Below are 20974 nucleotides of genomic sequence, written 5' to 3'. Positions count from 1 at the left end.
GTGGAAGAGGTGGCTATCAAGCAGGCTACTTTTTCCTGGATAATGTTGAGCTTCTTGAGTTTTGTTGGAGCTGCATTCATCCAGGCAAGTGGGCAGTATTCTATCACACTCCTAATTTGTGTCTTGTAGATTGTAAACGGGCTTGGGGAGTCAGGAGTTGAGGTACTCACTGCAGGATTCCTAGCCTGTGACCTGCTCTTTTATCCACAGTTATGGTTAGTCAGTTTTTGGTCAATGGTAACCTCCAAGATGTTGATAATGGGGGATTCAGTGATAGTAATGACTTAATTCTCTCTTACTGGAGATGGTCATTGCCTGGCACTTGTGTGGCACGAATATTATTTGCCACTTGTCAGTCCAAGCCTGGATATTGTCCAGGTCTTGCTGCATTTGGACATAGACTACTTCAGTATCTGAGGATCACGAATGGAGCTGAACATTGTGCCATGATCAGCGAACATCCCCACTCTAACCTTATGTTGGTAGGAAGGTCATTGATGAAGCAGCTGGAGATGGTTGGGCCAAGGGAAATACCCTTAGGAATTCCTGAAGTGATGATCTGGGAATGAGATGATTAATCTCCAACAAACACAACTATCTTCCTTTATGCTAGGTAGCGGGAGCGATGTTATCTGAATCCTCTTCTGGGTACTGACATTCCCTGAAATATTCGTGTGTCAATCACTTAATCGGTAGCTGTAATATCTCTCATTGCATCAGGGTGATTGTAACTGGTACGTGCCATTGCATCAATCCATAGGGATACTGCATAAATGCAGCCTCACCCCTGCTTTTTCCAACAAACTTCAAATTGGAGTTATGTCAATGAAAATATCCGACTTGAAAGGAATTCCGTTTAATAATCAGATTGTCCTGTGCTTTGAACTGACAAAATACAGAGTTAAAATATAGACCAGCACCAGCTATAAACCTTTGCTGCAAACATATTGCAAGATCACATTACAAGGGAAAATGCAACCTTGCAAATGGTTGATGATGTCTTGGAACAGTTTACCTGTACCCTGAAGCACCTTGCTGCAAATTTCCTAACTGTTCCTAGCCAATGTTCCCTGGATTGTGTCAACTCCGCATTGAAAATTAGGTTAAACGTTTCAAAGGCTTAATGAGAAGAAAGGGTTCCTGCAGCTATAAGGTGGTCCGCCAGCTGCATGCTGTGAGTTTGCATTTTTCATGTTTCAGAACAGCTCAGCTTACAAGAATCTTGCCAATTACTGTGGTTAAGCCACACAGAAATACCCTTATATTTGCACAGAAAACTACTCCCGACCATCAACTGCCGACAGGTTTTGGATCTGGTAAAAAATGGTCTGCCTGTGGCAAGAAATGGAAGCCAAAAGTTCTCTGAAAACACAGAGCATCAGCCTAGGGGTCATTGCGAATAGGTCACTTTGGGTGGAGGTGAGGGGACTCACCAGCCTTCAGGTCAGCAGCCAGGATCCTCGAGGGACAACAAAGAACAAAGAAATGTACAGCACAGGAACAGGCCCTTCGACCCTCCAAGCCCGTGCTGACCATGCTGCCCGACTAAACTACAATCTTCTACACTTCTACACAGTGGACTTCAGGAACCCTCCAGCTCACCAAAGGGATGGGGAAGCTGAAAGCACCTACAAGATCCAGAAGACTGTGAGATTCAAGTGGTCTGGAATGACAATCCTGCTGATTTATTAACTTCTTTATCCCAAAGATTTGGAGACCACTTCTAGTGTTCCCATTAACACGAATTGTGAACACCTACTTCAGAACAGACCAAGTGTTGAGTCTTGGAACTGCCAGATTGTAAAGCTTAGAAATCACATGGACAATCCACCTACTGATTGGCGAATCAGTAAAGAATGTTAATTTGAAATGCATTCATTTTGGGCACCCCTTATCATTTGGAAACCTCAATCCATGGCACGATATGTTTCATGGTAAATTGGCCCCTGTCTGCAGTATAAATTATTCTGATTGTTTAAAATTTGGCGTTCTTGTGGGCAGCACGGTAGCACAAGTGGTTAGCACTGTGGCTTCACAGCGCCAGGGTCCCAGGTCGATTCCCCGCTGGGTCACTGTCTGTGCGGAGTCTGCACGTTCTCCCCGTGTCTGCGTGGGTTTCCTCTGGGTGCTCCGGTTTCCTCCCACGGTCCAAAGGCGTGCAAGTTAGGTGGATTGGCCATGCTAAATTGCCCTTAATGTCCAAAAAAAAAAGGTTCGGAGGGGTTATTGGGTTACGGGGATAGGGTGGAAGTGAGGGCTTAAGTGGATGGTGCAGACCCGATGGGCAAAATGGCCTCCTTCTGCCCTGTATGTTCTATGTTGTGTTTGCCTGATGAGTGCAATACAGAAAGCTTTGGCAACATGTCTATCTTTTCAGTAAAATTATTGATAACGGGTCATGCAATCCGCAAGCCTCAAAGACACATAGATTGAGACCATCAATTCTGATTTTCTCTAGTGTTTTCAAATTCAGGCATTGATATCTTAATATTACTTGTTCATACTTGTGAAAAAACTATCTTCATCATCATCATCATCATTATCACCATCATCTTCGTCATCCTCTTCCCCATTCATACTGAAAGTATCCTCATAATCTGATTCACTAGGCACATTTTCTTTGTCATCATCATACTCAACCACTACCGTTGGCACCTGCCGAATGTTGGGTGTATTGCTTTTTTCTGCTTTTGTTCCACTTTCTCCAGTATGCAGTCCTGAACTACCAAAAAACAATCAAAGAGAAAAAAGTAGTGTTAGACAAAGCGAGAATCTCCCTCAATTCTATTCAGTGCAATTGTTTCAGTGCTAAATCGAGTTTCAAAGGACAAGATTCTCTCTACCATTATTTGTACATGCAGATCTGAAGAACAGCACATAAAAGCAGAAAAGTTATGTTGAACGTATATGGACCACACTTCAGTGTACTGTGTACAATTCTGCCCTTCATATTGCAAAAAGGAACCAGAAGTACTTAAAATGCAAACAAAAACATGGATGACATAGAGCTGAGATGGTATGGGAAGACTTAACAGGTTGGGAATTGTTTTTACATAGATTACATAGAACATACAGTGCAGAAGGAGGCCATTCGGCCCATCGAGTCTGCACCGACCCACATTAATCCCTCACTTCCACCTTATCCCCGCAACCCAATAACCCCTCCCAACCCTTATGGACACTACGGGTAATTTAGCATGGCCAATCCACCTAACCTGCACGTCTTTGGACTGTGGGAGGAAACCGGAGCACCCGGAGGAAACCCACGCGGACACGGGGAGAACGTGCAAACTCCGCACAGACAGTGACCCAGCGGGGAATCGAACCTGGGACCCTGGCGCTGTGAAGCCACAGTGCTAATCACTTGTGCTACCGTGCTTCCTTTTCTCCAAAGGAAGGAAGACTGAGATCCAATCTAGTATTTAAAATTCTAAAGGATTCAATAGGACAGATGTAGAGAAGGTGGGCCTGATTTTCCGATCCCCTAGCCGCATGCTTCTTGGCGGCACGCCGTTCGCTGGCAGCGGGATTCTTCTTCCTGCTGCTTGTCAATGGGATTCCCAATTGAAACCACCCCACATCGCTGCAAACCCTGCTGGCGGGGGTTCATTGCCAGCGGCAAAAGCGAATGCCAACAGAGAATTCTGACCGACATTTCCACTTGTGAGGGAGTCCAAAACCATGGCTACAAACATGGGATTGTTAGGATTACCCTTGAAAGTAAATGTTAGCATGAAATCCTCTTTTTCACATTTGAGACACATCCTGTGAATGCTACTCTTTGCTCCATTTGAGAGTCATTACAGCACAGAAGGATGCCATTCAGCGCATTGAGTCCACTGACTTTAGAGAAATCCAGTCAATCCCAGTCTATCCCTGTAGCCCTGCAAATGTACTTCCTTAAAGTGCACAACCAAGTTCCTTTTTAAATCATTGATTGTCTCTGCTTCCACCATCCTTGTAGGCAGTGAGTTGCAAATCTTCTCCCAATCTCCTTTGCTCCAAGAATAACCAGAGCTTCTTCAACCTAACCTTGAAGCTAAAATCGCTCATCATTGGTAAATCTCCTCTGCAACTTCTCAAGGACATTCACATTCTTCCTAAAGTGTGGTGACCAGAACTGGACACAATACTCTAAATGTGGTCAAACCGGAGCTTTACAAATGTTCAGGATCACTTACCATCTTTTGTACTCAATGCCTACTCACTCCATATAAAGAACAAAGAACAAGAAAATGTACAGCACAGGAACAGGCTCTTCGGCCGCCCAAGCCTGCGCCGACCATGCTGCCCATCTAACCTAAAACCTTCTACACCTCCGGAGACCATATCGCTCTATTCCCATCCTATTCATGTATTTGTCTAGATGCCCCTTAAAATTCACTATCGTATCGGTTTCCATCACCTCCTCAGGCAGCGAATTCCAGGCACCCATTACCCTCTTTGTAAAAAACTTCCCTCGCACATCTCCTCTAAACTTTGCCCCTTGCGCCTTAAACTTTTGTCCCTTAGTAATTGACCCTTCTACCCTGGAAAAAGCTTCTGACTATCCACTCTCTCCATGCCCTCATAATTTTGTAGATTTCCATTAGGTTGCTCCTCAACCTCCGTATTTCCAGTGAGAACAAACCGCGTTTATCCTGCCTTTCCCCATAGCTAATGCCCTCCATACCAGGCATCATCCTGGTAAACCTCTTCTGTACCCTCCCCAAAGCCTCCACAATTCTCCTGGTGGTGTGTTGACCAGAATTGAACACTATATTCCAAGTGTATGTCCTCTCAGCGTCAAAGGTCTGTGTACAGGAACCCCCAGTCCCTCTGTTCCTGCAAATGCTTTAAAACAGTGCTTTAAGTATGTATTTTCATAAGGCTTTTCATTAGGTCATTACGGGCAGCATGGTAGCACAAGTGGCTAGCACTGTGGCTTCACAGCACCAGGGTCCCAGGTTCAATTCCCTGCTGGGTCACTGTCTGTGCAGAGTCTGCACGTTCTCCCCATGTCTGCATGGGTTTCCTCCGGGTTCTCCGGTTTCCTCCCACAGTCCAAAGATGTGCAGGTTAGGTGGATTGGCCATGATAAATTGCCCTTAGTGGCCAAAAAGGTTAGGAGGGGTTATTGGGTTATGGGGATAGGGTGGGTCGGTGCAGACTCAATGGACTGAATGGCCTCCTTCTGCACTGTATGTTCAATGTTCTATGTCCCATACAGGAGGTTAGTAAATAAAAATGGAGAGCGTGGGATTTGGGAAATATACTCATATGGATTGAGGTGGAATGGCTATGATTAATGTGCAGGGTTGCAGGGATAGGGCGGAGGAGTGGGCCCAGGTAGAGTGCTCTTTCTGAGGGTTAGTGCAGACTCGATGGGCAAAATGTTCTCCTCCTGCACTGTAGGAATTCTATTCTGTGGGGAATTGGTTAACAGACAGAAAAAAGAGCGTTGGAATGATCAGATAATTCTCAGGATGGCAGGCTGTTATCAGTGGGATACCTCAAGGATCAGTGCCGGGTCGCAGCTGTTCACTATGATTTGGATGTGGGGACCAATTGTATTATTTCCAACTTTGCTGATGATATCAAACTGGATGGGAATGTAAGTTGTGAGGAGGATGCAAGGAAACATCAAGAGGACTTGGACAAGATAAGTGAATGGGTTAGAACATGGCAGATAGAATATAATGTGAATAAATGTGAAGTTATTCACATTTGTAGAAAAAATGGAAAGGAAGAATATTTCTTGAGTTTGGGAAATGCAAGTGTCCAAGGAGACCTGGGTGTCCGTGTTCATGAGTCACTCAAAACTAGCATGCAGATGCAGCAAGCAATTAGGAAGGCAAATAGTATGTTGGTCTTCATTGCAAGGGAATTTGAATACAGGAGTAAAGAAGTCGGGCTGCAGTTGTATAGAGACTTGGTGGGACCTTAACTGGATGTATAGTGTACAGTTTTGGTCCCCTAATCGAGAACAAAAGAACAAAGAACAGTACAGCACCGGAACAGGCCCTTCGGCCCTCCAAGCCTGCGCCGATCGCGTGTCTTATCTAGACCAAACGCCAGTATCCTTCTATACCCCGTCTGTTCATGTGTCTATCCAGATAAGTCTTAAAGGTCGCTAACATATCTGCCTCAATCACCTCACTTGGCAGTGCATTCCAGGCCATCACCACCCTCCTGTGTAAAAAATTTACCATACAACCCCACTGAACCTATCCCCGATTACCTTGAACTTGTGGCCCCGTGTAATTGCCATTTCCGCCCTGGGAAAAAGACTCCAACTGTTCACCCTATCTATACCCCTCAGAATTTTGTAAACTTCTATCAGGTCGCACCTCATCCTCCGTCTTTCTAGGGAGAACAATCCAGGTTTATACAATCTCTCCTCATAACTAATACCCACCATACCAGGCAAAATCCTGGTAAACCTTTTCTGTACTCTCTCCAAAGCCTCCATGTCCTTCTGGTAGTGTGGTGACCAGAATTGGACTCAGTATTCCAAATGTGGCCTAACCAACGTTCTATATAACTGTGATATAATTTTTGAGCTTTTTTTTACTCGATACCTCGTTCTACCTGCTTAACAACCTCCTGACCTTGCAGGTCAACTGGGAGCAGGAGAGAGAGAGAGCCGGGACTTTGGAAACAGCGCGGGAGATTGAAAAAGCGCGGGAGCTGCGAGGCAGAGCGGACAGTTTAAAAGGTCGCGGCCTGGGTGAGGTAAGTACTGCTTAACAACCTCCTTACCTTGCAGGTCAGCTGGGAACGGGAGAGAGAGAGACGGGACATTGGAAACAGCGCGGGTGATTGAAACAGCGCGGGAGCTGCGAGGCAGAGCGGACAGTTTAAAAGGTCGCGGCCTGGGTGAGGTAAGTACTGCTTAACAACCTCCTTACCTTGCAGGTCAGCTGGGAGCGGGAGAGAGAGAGAGCCGGGACTTTGGAAACAGCGCGGGAGATTGAAAAAGCGCGGGAGCTGCGAGGCAGAGCGGACAGTTTAAAAGGTCGCGGCCTGGGTGAGGTAAGTACTGCTTAACGACCTCCTTACCTTGCAGGTCAGCTGTTAGTTTCGGGAGATCAGTTTCGGGAGCATGCCTATTGGCTGACTGTAAATCAGGAAGGATACAAAGGGTGTGGCTGAAGTGCCTTTAGAAACAGAGTGCTGGAGGCAAACAGAGTGTATCTGAGTTTGGGTAAGGCTGAGTTCGGGTAAGAGGTGAGTGAGGGCTGTGTTTTTTGGTGTTTGGGGGTGAGTTTCCAAAAAAAAAAAAAAAAAAAATCCAATTAATTAAGTAAATTAATTAACTAGTTAAGGGAATTTGGTGCTCATCTTAAGGAGGTGCAGAGAAGCAGACCTGTGACGGTGTCTCGGGAGCAATTACATCACAGCCAGCAGGTAAGTGATTGGCTTGTGACTGGTAAGTGATTTCTCTCTCTTAGCTGTGTAGTGTCGTTCAAATTTAACTTCAGGTTTAAGTCAAGGCAGGAGAGCTCAGACCTGTGTCATGCTCCTCTTGTGAGATGTGGCAAGTCAGGGACCCTTCTGGTGTCCCTGACTCCTTCATCTGCAAGAAGTGTGTCCAACTGCAGCTCCTGTTAGACCGCTTGACGGCTCTTTGGAGCATCCGCGATGCTGAGGAAGTTGTGGATAGCACATTCAGTGAGTTGGTCACACCGCAGATTAAAATTACTGAGGCAGATAGGGAATGGGTGACCAACAGACAGAGGAAGAGTAGGAAGGCAGTGCAGGGATCCCCTGCGGTCATCTCCCTCCAAAACAGATTTACCGTTTTGGAAACTGTTGGGGGAGATGGCTCACCAGGGGAAGGTGGCAGCAGCCAGGTTCATGGCACCGTGGCTGGCTCTGCTGCACAGAAGGGCGGGAAAAAGAGTGGCAGAGCTATAGTGATAGGGGATTCAATTGTAAGGGGAATAGACAGGCGTTTCTGCGGACGCAAACGAGAATCCAGGTTGGTATGTTGCCTCCCTGGTGCAAGGGTCAAGGATGTCTCGGAGCGGCTGCAGGGCATTCTGGAGGGGGAGGGTGAACAGCCAGCTGTCATGGTGCATATAGGCACCAACGATATAGGTAAAAAACGGGATGAGGTCCTACAAGCTGAATTTAGGGAGTTAGGAGTTAAACTAAAAAGTAGGACCTCAAAGGTAGTAATCTCAGGATTGCTACCAGTGCCACGTGATAGTCAGAGTAGGAATGATCGGATAGCTAGGATGAATACGTGGTTTGAGAGATGGTGCAAGACGGAGGATTTCAAATTCCTGGGACATTGGGACTGGTTCTGGGGGAGGTGGGACCTGTACAAATCGGACGGTCTGTATCTGGGTGGGACCGGAACCAATGTTCTCAGGGGTGTGTTTGCTAGTGCAGTTGGGGAGGGTTTAAACTAATGTGGCAGGGGGATGGGAACCGATGTAGGAAGTCAGTGGGGACGGAAACAAAAGGCAGGAAGGGAGAGTGTGTAAAGCATGACCAGAGAAAGCAGGGCAGAGAGCAAGGAAAGTCTACATTAAACTGCATTTATTTCAATGCAAGGGGCCTGACGGGCAAAGCGGATGAACTCAGGGCATGGATGGGCACATGGGGCTGGGATATTATAGCTATGACTGAAACATGGCTAAGGGAGGGGCAGGACTGGCAGCTCAATGTTCCGGGGTACAGATGCTATAGAAAGGATAGAACAGGAGGTAAGAGAGGAGGGGGAGTGGCGTTTTTGATTAGGGAGAACATTACGGCAGTACTTAGAGGGGATATATCCGAGGGTTCGCCCACTGAGTCTATATGGGTGGAACTGAAAAATAAGAAGGGAGAGATCACCTTGATAGGACTGTACTACAGGCCCCCAAATAGTCAGCGGGAAATTGAGGAGCAAATATGTAAGGAGATTACAGATAGCTGCAAGAAAAATAGGGTGGTAATAGTAGGGGACTTTAACTTTCCCAACATTGACTGGGACAGCCATAGCATTAGGGGCTTGGATGGAGGGAAATTTGTTGAGTGTATTCAGGAGGAATTTCTCATTCAGTATGTGGATGGACCGACTAGAGAGGGGGCAAAACTTGACCTCGTCTTGGGAAATAAGGAAGGGCAAGTGACAGAAGTGTTAGTGAGGGATCACTTTGGGACAAGTGACCATAACTCCATTAGTTTTAAGATAGCTATGGAGAATCATAGGTCTGGCCCAAGAGTTAAAATTCTTAATTGGGGCAAGGCAAATTTTGATAGTATCAGACAGGAACTTTCAGAGGTAGATTGGGGGAGACTGTTGGCAGGCAAAGGGACGGCTGGTAAATGGGAGGCTTTTAAAAATGTGTCAACCAGGGTGCAGGGTAAGCACATTCCCTTTAGAGTGAAGGGCAAGGCTGGTAGAAGTAGGGAACCCTGGATGACTCGAGATATTGAGACTCTGGTCAAAAAGAAGAAGGAGGCATATGACGTACATAAACAACTGGGATCAAGTGGATCCCTTGAAGAGTATAGAGATTGTCGAAATAGAGTTAAGAGGGAAATCAGGAGGGCAAAAAGGGGTCATGAAATTGCTTTGGCAAATAATGCAAAGGAGAATCCAAAGAGATTCTACAGATACATAAAGGGGAAAAGAGTAACTAGGGACAGAGTAGGGCCTCTTAAGGATCAACAAGGACATCTATGTGCAGAGCCACAAGAGTTGGGTGAGATCCTGAATGAATATTTCTCATCGGTATTCACGCATTGATGTTAGGAAACTAAGGGAAATAAATAGTGATGTCTTGAGAAGTGTGCATATTACAGAGGAGGAGGTGCTAGAAGTCTTAAAGCACATCAAGGTAGATAAATCCCCAGGACCTGATGAAATGTATCCCAGGATGTTGTGGGAGGCTAGGGAGGAAATTGCGGGTCCCCTAACAGAGATATTTGAATCATCGGCAGCCACAGGTGAGGTGCCTGAAGATTGGAGAGTGGCGAATGTTGTGCCCGTGTTTAAGAAGGGCAGCAGGGAAAAGCCTGGGAACTACAGACCGGTGAGCCTAACGTCTGTAGTAGGTAAGTTGCTAGAAGGTATTCTGAGAGACAGGATCTACAAGCATTTAGAGAGACAAGGACTGATTCGGGGCAGTCAGCATGGCTTTGTGCGTGGAAAATCATGTCTCACAAATTTGATTGAGTTTTTTGAGGGGGTGACCAAGAAGGTAGATGAGGGCAGTGCAGTAGACGTTGTCTACATGGACTTTAGCAAAGCCTTTGACAAGGTACCGCATGGTAGGTTGTTGCAGAAGGTTAAAGCTCACGGGATCCAGGGTGAGGTTGCCAATTGGATTCAAAATTGGCTGGACGGCAGAAGACAGAGGGTGGTTGTAGAGGGTTGTTTTTCAAACTGGAGGCCTGTGACCAGTGGTGTGCCTCAGGGATCGGTGCTGGGTCCACTGTTATTTGTGATTTATATTAATGATTTGGATGAGAATTTAGGAGGCATGGTTAGTAAGTTTGCAGATGACACCAAGATTGGTGGCACAGTGGATAGTGAAGAAGGTTATCTAGGATTGCAACGGGATCTTGATCAATTAGGCCAGTGGGCCGACGAATGGCAGATGGAGTTTAATTTCGATAAATGTGAGGTGATGCATTTTGGCAGATCGAATCAGGCCAGGACCTACTCAGTTAATGGTATGGCGTTGGGGAGAGTTATAGAACAAAGAGATCTACGAGTACAGGTTCATAGCTCCTTGAAGGTGGAGTCACAGGTGGACAGGGTGGTGGAGAAGGAATTTGGCATGCTTGGTTTCATTGGTCAGAACATTGAATACAGGAGTTGGGACGTCTTGTTGAAGTTGTACAAGACATTGATACGGCCACACTTGGGATACTGTGTGCAGTTCTGGTCACCCTATTATAGAAAGGATATTATTAAACTAGAAAGAGTGCAGAAAAGATTTACTAGGATGTTGCCGGGACTTGATGGTTTGAGTTATAAGGAGAGGCTGGATAGACTGGGACTTTTTTCCCTGGAGCGTAGGAGGCTTAGGGGTGATCTTATAGAGGTCTATAAAATAATGAGGGGCATAGATAAGGTAGATAGTCAACATCTTTTCCCAAAGGTAGGGGAGTCTAAAACTAGAGGGCATAGGTTTAAGGTGAGAGGGGAGAGTTTCAGAAGGGTCCAGAGGGGCAATTTCTTCACTCAGAGGGTAGTGAGTGTCTGGAATGGGCTGCCAGAGGTAGTAGTAGAGGCGGGTACAATTGTGTCTTTTAAAAAGCATTTAGATAGTTACATGGGTAAGATGGGTAGAGAGGGTTATGGGCCAAGTGCGGGCAACTGGGACTAGCTTAATGGTAAAAACTGGGCGGCATGGACTGGTTGGGCCGAAGGGCCTGTTTCCATGCTGTAAACTTCTATGATTCTATGATTCTACCAAGGCAAGCCTACCAAATCCTTTCTTTACCACCATTTCCACCTGTGCTGCCACTTTTAAAGATCTGTGGATCTGCACGCCCAGATCTCGCTGTGTGTCAATGCTCCTAATGGTTCTGCCATTTATTTTGTAGCTCCCACCTGAATTGGGTGTACCAAAATGCATCACCTCACATTCGGTCAGGTTAAATTCCATCTGCCAGTTCTCCGCCCAGTAGAACCCGCGATCCGCCCCCCCCCACCATGCACGGCAGCAGAGTGCAGGGCAGGACGAGCGGCAGCCCGGTCCAAAGCAGGGACCGAGCCAGCAGCAGGGACTGAGCCAGCAGCAGGGACCGAGCCAGCAGCAAGAACCGAACCTCCCCCCGGCGGCGACCACGATGAGGCAGGAACAAAGAGGGACTCCCGGCCCGACCAGATGCCTCTCTCTCTCTCTCTCGACCCTGGGTGAGTGAGGGAAAAGAAAAAAGAACTTCCTCTTTTTCAAAAAACTTTGAAAAGAAAAGTTTTAAAGAGAAAGAAATGTTTTCACTTTTTTAAAAAACAACAAATTTTCTTGAAAAGAATTTTGTAAAAAAAATAGTGGTAGAGAGAAGGGATGGGAAAAGGGGGGGGGAAAAAAGGGGAGGGGGAAAAAATGGGGGAAAAAATGCTAGGAGGGAGCCAAAGCAGAGGGAGAAAGGGCAACAAAAGCAGGCGGGGCAATGTGCGAGCCCGTTCAGATGAGTTAATCAGCGCACGAAGCGGCGGAACGGAAGGTTCACCACAACAAAAAGAACTGGGCAGACAGGAGCATTTTCCCCCTGGGCCAGGGAGGAACTGGAAGGTAGCCTTTGCTGAGGTGCTGAGGGAACATCAGCAGGAAAACAAGGCAGAGGCCAGAGCGGACACAGAGGTCGCAGTGCAGGCAGCAAGGGCCAAGGCCCTGGCGGAGGTGCAGCTCGCCCTGGGCAGAGCAGAGGAGTAACTGGAAACCCAAGAGGAGAAACTGGAAGCCCAAGAGGAGAAACTGGAAGCCCAAGAGGCGATCATTAAGGAGCTGTAAAAAGCCGTGACTGACATGAGCAACCGGATCACAGCCCTGGAGAAGGAGGTGGCGAGACTGGGCACAACGCAGGGGAGCCTGAAGGGCAGAGTGGACGATCAGGAAAACCGCTAGAGAAGGCAAAATGTCAGGATAGTACGCCTACCAGAGGTGATCAAGGGTAGAAACCCCACGGCATATGTGGCCGAGATGCTGGGCAACTTAGTGGGGAGGAAAACTCCCCAACCCACCAGAAATGGACAGAGCACACCGGTCACTGCGCCCGAAGCCCAGGGCAGGGGACCACCCGAGGGCAGTTATAGCTAAACTGCACCGGTATCAAGACAGGGAAACAATCCTGCGCTGGGCCAGGCAAAACAGAACCTGCAAATGGGAAGGACACTTCATTAGAGTTTACGAGGACATTGGGACAGACCTAGCCAGGAGACGGGCCGAATTCAATAGAGCGAAAGCAGCTCTTCACAAGAACGAAGTGCGTTTTGGTATGCTGTACCCAGTGAAACTCTGGGTCACATACCAAGAAAGCGAATACTTCTTCACAGCCCCCGCCGAAGCAAACAAGTTTGTCGAGGAACACGGGCTGGAAAACCAACAGCGAGGGTAGAAATAAGGGGCCCCTGGCAAGGGGCAACAACACGCCGACGGGGGGAGGGGTGAGGCAATGCCAGGCCCCCCCACCCTCACGGCGAGCGCAGTCTGAACAAAAAGCAAACCACTACCCGAGGGACCGCTTCAGGTGGGAGCCAGGCCCCAGCAAGAGGAAACAAGAGTAGCGGAGAAGGGAGAGCAAGCGAGAGGAGTGCAGGGTCGTGTAGCCATCTGGGATGGCCACTTACAACAAGAAACATGGACGTTCGCAAAGCCTAAAGGGAAATGTGGACAATGTGAGATTCAGGCAGGCACAGAGCCTGAATGTATATTTGTGAGCAAAGAATCCAGACAGCATCGAAACCCCCAACCGATTAGCATTTTAATGGCCCATCTCCGTAAGACAAAGGATTGATACTCAGGTAACCAATACAAGTCCAGACATTTCGGCGCCACTCCCTTTACTCAGGAAGCATAAACAGCAAGGTCAATGACAGCTTAGGACACGCCCAGCCATCAAGGCACCCGCCCCTTTATTGGCTCAGATCGAAGGCAGTGATCGAGAACTGCCCAATTAATTGGGTCCTAACCTAAGGACCGCCCAAAAGAGCACAAAACCCCCAAGGATAAAGAGAGACACTGCCAGGTGTTCGATCTCTTTTGGACCTGGTGCTCCGTCAACGTCCATCTCCAATCGCAGCATCGCGACCAGAAGCAAGTTCAAGTTCAACGCTCGCTACCAGAAGGATGAGCCCAACTGAGCAGCAGTTACTTCTCCAGACCCAGTAATCTTTAATTGTCCATGATTCATACATGATAAATTTAAATAGTCATTAGGAGCTTTTGTCATGAAGGTTTCTTTTGTCAAAATGTCATTCTTTGAACAGAATTCGACTAAAAGTTTCAACTTCTCAGCACTTTTTGATGTTGGTAAATTTAACTCTGCTATGAAGCCATCATCATATGGGGTGTTTTCCAAGTCATCATTCATTGTCTGTTTCCAGAATCCATTGTCAATCATTTGCTCAATAGTTGGTATCTTATTCGCTCTGACAGCATAATATGTCTTGTTTGTTCCATTAACTGCAATAGTCCCAGGGACTTTCTTTTGCAAGTAATTAGTCACAAATGACATTACGTTAATGTTCCTTTGATACGTTCGTCCATTTGGATGTTTGTATTCAAGACACTTCAAACTTTTATTCTTTAGTTGAGTGCCTTGATCAGAATTGCTGAACATTTCAAACAATTTCATCACTCTTTTAGCAGTATTACTGTCCATTTGATCGCAGATCAAGTGACAATGAACACCATTAGTAGACATTTCAGTCTGCAAAACCCATCCCGATGTAAAGATACTTCTTGTAGCTTGCGAGTATAACCATTGAAGCATCTTTCCATGAGCAAACTGCAATACTGGACCGTTAACTTGCATTTCAGGTTCAGTAATTATACCAACACAATGTTCCAAGCACTTAGTCCAGCAGGAACTCTGCTGCATTTGATTCATAATTTTTGTAACAAAGTCAATGGAACCTAGTTGAACTACAAAGGCTCTTCCTTGTGAAGACATTACTTACTGCTAGATTATCTTCTTTATTCCTTGCTTTTGATGGATTTGCGAAGCCTTCTTTTCTTCACAGAAGTCGTAATAGCTACAATTATAGTGATGGTGAGTTGAATTGCAGCAGTAGTTAATGCAATGATCAGTTCCGCACCAGGCATTGTGAATTATGGAGGGAAAACCGTGCTCATTTATATGATAAAAGTAGGAGGACAATTTGCTAACATTGTGATTGGTTGACATCTGTAAGTTAGTATGTGCGTCATTGGCTTAAATATTTAACCATGAACTTAAAAAAAAGATAACTGTTATCTGGTTAATTGAATATTAACTCTGTACTCAAACAATAAATTAGATAAGTGGGAGGTTTTATTTGACATGGCCCTGATTGGTCCACATATGTAGGTCATTGAAATTGTATGGTTGCCAGCCCGCCCATCTGATAAGCATCTGCCAGCCCGCCATCAGATAAGGGGAAGACCAGGACCTATCTCTCACCACCACCACCCTGTCAATTATTGAAGAAGGCGTGACTAACCGTCATATCCGGTGTTGACTAGACATCATATCCGGTCCAATGTACAATTCCCACATTACATCACATCCGGTTCCCACGATACGTCATTTACGGCTCATATTGATGACGTAGGGTTGGCATGTCTCCAAGTAGGGTTGGCATGCTGCCAATTTTTTGACGATAAACATAGAGACTATCTAGAGCTTGGGAACAATCCTTACATAACAAGGCAGAGCAGGAGAAAGTAGACGTGAACATGTATCCAGTAAGGACACATCAACACCCCGCATGGGCAAATGAACGTAGAAATAACGCGCAGCACTATAAAGCACAGGAATGCTACAATTGTGGACACGAGGGACATTACGCCCAAGAATGCAATGCCCCCCCAAAACAGCAACGGAATCAGCCCACAAATGCCCCATGTAGAAACAATGCCAGGCCTATCCACAGCGTTAGCGCCCGTTCAGACAATTTGACGGTGTTTGGACTCACCAACTTGGGTCTGTGACACGCTTTGGGACAAGTTCGGAAGACCGGTAGTCACAGGCACAGTCCGGGGACAACCAGTAGAATTCCTTTGGGACACAGGAGGGTCCCGAACCACGTTAAACTCCTCCACGATATACCAGCGAGATATATGGCCCACTACAGACACTATCACTCTTAGTGGATTTACAGGACACCCCCAGCAGGGACACATTACGGCCCCTGTGGATATTCAGATCGGTAACATTAGGACTAAGCACTCAGTCGTTTTGGTAGATTTACCCCAGACAGCAGAGCACATCTTGGGGATAGATTTTATGAGCTCACACAACCTTTCTTTTGACCCCGTAAATAAATGCGTGTGGAAAATGGCTAGAGCAGCACTAGCTCCCGCCACGCTCACAGTAGGAGACAACGAACACAGGATTAACTCAGTGGGAGATTACTGGTTTGATCCACAAACCATTAGTAAGGACAAAACAGTTCGGGAAGTCTTGAAGAGACACAAAGCATCTTTTGCCCAGCACAAGCACGATTGCGGTAAAATTCCAGGAATGGTCACCATTACAGGTCCTGATCCCAAGCCCCAGAAACAATACGGTTTTCCACAGCAAGCCGAGGGAGAAATAGCTAAGGTGATTCAAAGTTTATTGGATCAAGGTATAATTCGGCCCGTAGCCTCAACGAACAATGCCCCAATTTGGCCCGTAAGAAAACCAGATGGTTCATGGCGACTGACCATCGATTATGGAAATTTAAACAAAGTAACTCCGTTAGCAGCCCCCACCATTGCCATGAGTCCTGAGACCAGGTTAAAGCAGGGACTTCAGTCAAACATTTTCACGGTTCTGGACATTAGCAATGGCTTTTGATCCATTCCACTGTATAAAGTGTGCCAATATAAATTTGCGTTCACCTTCCACTGACAGTATAAGGCTTCCACAACCCCCCTCCATTTTTCACAGACAAATGGCGAACGGATTAGCAAAATTTTCCCGACCCGAATGCCTCATTCAGTATGCGGACGACTTGCTCCTACAGACTGACATCAAGGAAGAGCACATTTCGCTTCTTGCTGAACTATTAGGTCTCCTAAAAGAAATTGGATGTAAAATCAAACCCCAAAAAGCCCAAAATCTCAAAGAAAAGGTCACTTAATTAGGTACGGTTATAACATAGAACATAGAACATAGAAAAATGCAGCACAGAACAGGTCCTTCGGCCCACGATGTTGTGCCGAACCTTTGTCCTAGATTAATCATAGATTATCATTGAATTTACAGTGCAGAAGGAGGCCATTCGGCCCATTGAGTCTGCACCAGCTCTTGGAAAGAACACCCTACCCAAAGTCAACACCTCCACCCAACACGAAGGGCAAATTTGGACACTAAGGGCAATTTATCATGGCCAATCCACCTAACCTGCACATCTTTGGACTGTGGGAGGAAACCGGAGCACCCGGAGGAAACCCACGCAGACACGGGGAGGATGTGCAGACTACGCACAGACAGTGACCCAAGCCGGAATCAAACCTGGGACCCTGGAGCTGTGAAGCAATTGTTCTATCCACAATGCTACCGTGCTGCCCTTAAGAACAAATACATCTACACTATATCATTTAACCGTAATCCATGTACCTATCCAATAGCTGCTTGAAGGTCCCTAATGTTTCCGACTCAACTACTTCCACAGGCAGTGCATTCCATGCCCCCACTACTCTCTGGGTAATGAACCTACCTCTGACATCCCCCCCCTATATATTCCACCATTCCACCAAGGAACAAACCTTGTAATGGTTTGTTCCACCCGGGGAAAAAGTCTCTGACTGTCTACTCTATCTATTCCCCTGATCATCTTATAAACCTCTATCAAGTCGCCCATGGTAAGCGTGAGATAGAGCCGAAACGTATCGATTCAATTGTTAAATTGCACTTGCCCCATAATGATACAGCACTCCGGTCATTTTTACAACCCATTGCAAATCATTGCAGCCAAGCACAACACAGGACCCTTTATTCCCAAATTGTTACCGACAAAGACAGGCATCAGACTACAGAGAACCCAGCCCACAGATAAAGCTCTAAAGATTTATGTAGATGGCTCCTCCACCATTCTAAATGGAAAAAGGATTACAGGATGTGGCATTTATGTAGAGGAAGCGAAGGGACGCGCATTAGAGGAGATATCGTTAAAGTTGCCAGGACATTTAGGTTCGCAGGCAGCCGAGTTAGCAGCCATTGCTTACATTGTTCAGCACCCCGATTCATTCCCGACCCCAGCAGACATATAATGAAATGAAAATTGCTTATTGTCACAAGTAGGCTTCAAATTAAGTTACTGTGAAAAGCCCCTAGTCGCCACATTCCGGCGCCTGTTCGGGTAGGCTGATACGGGAATTGAACCGTGCTGCCGGCCTGGTCTGCTTTCAAAGCCAGCGACAGCTTATATGTTTGCAACAGCGTGACAGAATTCTTGCCCCTGTGGGAATCTAGAGGATTTATATCCGCCGACGGAAAACCCCTACCCACAGCGCCATTACTAAAACACATTCTCAAGGAAGCTAAAGACCGCAAATATGGCATCATAAAAGTTAGAAGCCATCATTGTTCCTCCCCACCCAGTAACATAAAAGCAGATGCCCTAGCAAAAGCAGGCTCATGACATGGCCACTTTTGGCAACCCCCCGAGAGTGCCCCAGTACACGTGGTCCAGGTCTCACAGACCAATATTCAAGATTTGGCACAAGCACAAAAGGAAGACGACACGCTTAAAGAAATTTTTAAAGGAGACTTCCCAGCTCCCTATGATAGGTTCAAAGACACTTTTACGGTACACGGGGGAATCATAAGAAAGGATGGTATTTATGTGGTCCCCACCCAGGACAGGAACCAGATTATTTGTCAATTCCATGATGGACACGGACACCAAGGGATAGAATCCACCCTTGCCCACCTCAGACCTCTCTGCTGGTGGCCCGTTTTAAAAATTGATGCAACCCACTACATTGAAAATTGTTTCATTTGCACCCAGAACAACCCAGAGAGATATGCAAAGAAAGGTCAGCTAAGACACACCCGCCTTGTTAATGGCCCATGGACGAACTTGCAATTAGATTACATTGGTCCCCTCCCACCCTGCAGAAATGGATTTAAATATATGTTTGTCGTGATCGACACCTTCACAAAATGGGTGGAAGCATTTCCTTCCAGGACAAACACGGCGAAAGTGACAGCAAAAATTCTAACCCAGCAGATATTTACTAAATGGGGACTCCCCCGTAGTATTGAGTTGGACCAAGGTTCGCACTTCACAGGAAGAGTAATGAAAAACGACCTAACAATTTAGAAGTTTCACATTGCCTATCACCCACAATCCAGCGGCATTGTGGAACGCATGAAGCGAACCCTAAAGGCAACACTTAGGAAGATGGTGCAACAGCACAACATGACATGGGACACAGTTCTCCCATTTACACTGATGTTTATTAGAAACACGGTGTCGAGTTCGACAGGATACACCCCCCACGCCCTCATGACACATGAAGGGTACCGAGTATTTATTTGGACTTGATTTGGCCAGCCCCACAGTCACCGCCCTTACCCATGAAAAAGCGGTCCAACAAATAATGGAGAAGATTAAAGCAGCACAGCTCGCTGCAGCTGTTCGAGGAGGCGCTAGGAAAAAGCAGAGTAAGGCCTGCTTTGATAAAACAGTACACCCGGTAGAGTACACAGTCGGACAGCAAGTCATGGACTCCCTGTACAATCCGAGTTCATTCCTCTCCCCCAAATTTACAGGACCCTACTCAATTTCTGATAAAGTAAGCCCCTCAGTTTACAAGATCACGTATCCAAATGGAAAGTCAGGATGGTTCCACATAAACCAACTTAAGGTTTATGGAACTTAGGGCAGCCACTCACACCACATTTCACTGGCAATAGCAGACGACTACGACCCGCCCACTGGCAACCTAATCCAACACTCCCCCAGCCAGGACAGCATGTCCACAGACATGACCTCGACTCCGCCGCCAGAGACAAATTTCAGCCTCACACTTGATTCGGCCACTAGCGATAGCGACAGCGACAGCACAGCAGACGTACTTGAAATTCCCGATCAATGGAAAAGCAGACCAGGCTCCAGTCACTGCAGCCCCAGTGACACTGACCACTATATGTTAGGCCCCTCAGGGACAATTTATTTGCCACTACCAGAACCTGACCCACAGTCCGACGATAGCGATCCCCCCCCTTGCGGTTACTGCCCTACAAGATGAGAAACAATGGCACCGCGACAATTCTTATCGACTGATAAGAAACAACGAGATGGATCCCACATCGGCCAAGGCCACCTTGGCACAGAAACTCCAGTCACGAGTTTGGCAACCGTGAGATGGTGATGACTCAGAGTCTGACTCCCACCATGCTAATCCCTTTACGACCCTTTTTGGAATGGAACCCTGATGTGTCCAGATGATGAGAGAAAGGAACCGCTTGAGATTTACGGTGTCCTATTCCCTGATGGAGCTTGCCCGCTTTCTTTCTTTACTTTGTTTTTTAATGTTGAATGTTTCTCTCTGGTACGACTTTGTGTGTCGATCTCAGACCAAATTTCTTGATACAGTTATACCTACTCTTTTGCCGCCACAATGGTAGTTAAAGGAACAAGTTTGTCGGAAGTCCATAGATATTCAAATTCTTACCGTTCTTGAAAGGTCACCCAGGCAGCGGAGTAACAGCACTGATCCCCACCCTGCCTGAGGACCCTATGTATTTGGCCAGCCAAGCTCGGATAGTGGAGCACTGATCACCGCTCTACCCGGGGATTCCACCCTTTCTTGCCCTACTCATACACACCCCATTCGGAAAGTCCTTTTCAAAACTCTTTTACTGTTCTTTTAAAAATGTGGTTTAAAGAATTCACTTTGCCACAATTTTTGTTTGCTTTCCTGCGACCCTTCGGTTGCTAACCCCCACCTGCTATTTACACGTTCAAACACTTGGTTGAAACAAGTTTGCTGCCAGAAAAAAACTACCTCAACACTGGACGGAGAAATTGTCTGCCCACTCAGCCCATCAAACACAGGCTGCGAGAGTGCTTGCACTGTGACACAACTTTTTCTCGGATGTCTTGTCTCCCAAATGGTTGGTTTAAAAAAAGAAATGAGTGAGTCACATATGGTGACTATTCTAAATGGGAAATTGACGTTAAGGAGAAACATACAGACAAACGAGATATTAAACAACAAGATAATAACAGATATTATGCTTTTACCCCCAGGAATATACGAATATACCAGAAGACAGAGGAAGACAAAGACAAAATGAAGATGGACTTGATGACCTGCATCATGATCGTCATTGGATCACGACA

At 46.5% G+C, this 20974-nt stretch overlaps 1 protein-coding gene across 1 annotated transcript in view; it reads right to left on the bottom strand.

Annotated features, from left to right (window-relative positions):
- Positions 1-20974, bottom strand: part of LOC140425373 (phosphatase and actin regulator 1-like) — a 628812-nt gene that overhangs the window by 147214 nt on the left and 460624 nt on the right. The window contains exon 4 of the mRNA XM_072509571.1: positions 2505-2722. Coding sequence (XP_072365672.1) covers positions 2505-2722 — 218 coding nt within the window. The remainder of the gene's footprint in view (positions 1-2504; positions 2723-20974) is intronic.

Source organism: Scyliorhinus torazame, chromosome 6, assembly GCF_047496885.1.
Source record: "Scyliorhinus torazame isolate Kashiwa2021f chromosome 6, sScyTor2.1, whole genome shotgun sequence".
In the NCBI taxonomy this organism is placed as follows: Eukaryota; Metazoa; Chordata; class Chondrichthyes; order Carcharhiniformes; family Scyliorhinidae; genus Scyliorhinus; species Scyliorhinus torazame.
This window is presented reverse-complemented; position numbering and strand designations above follow the sequence as displayed.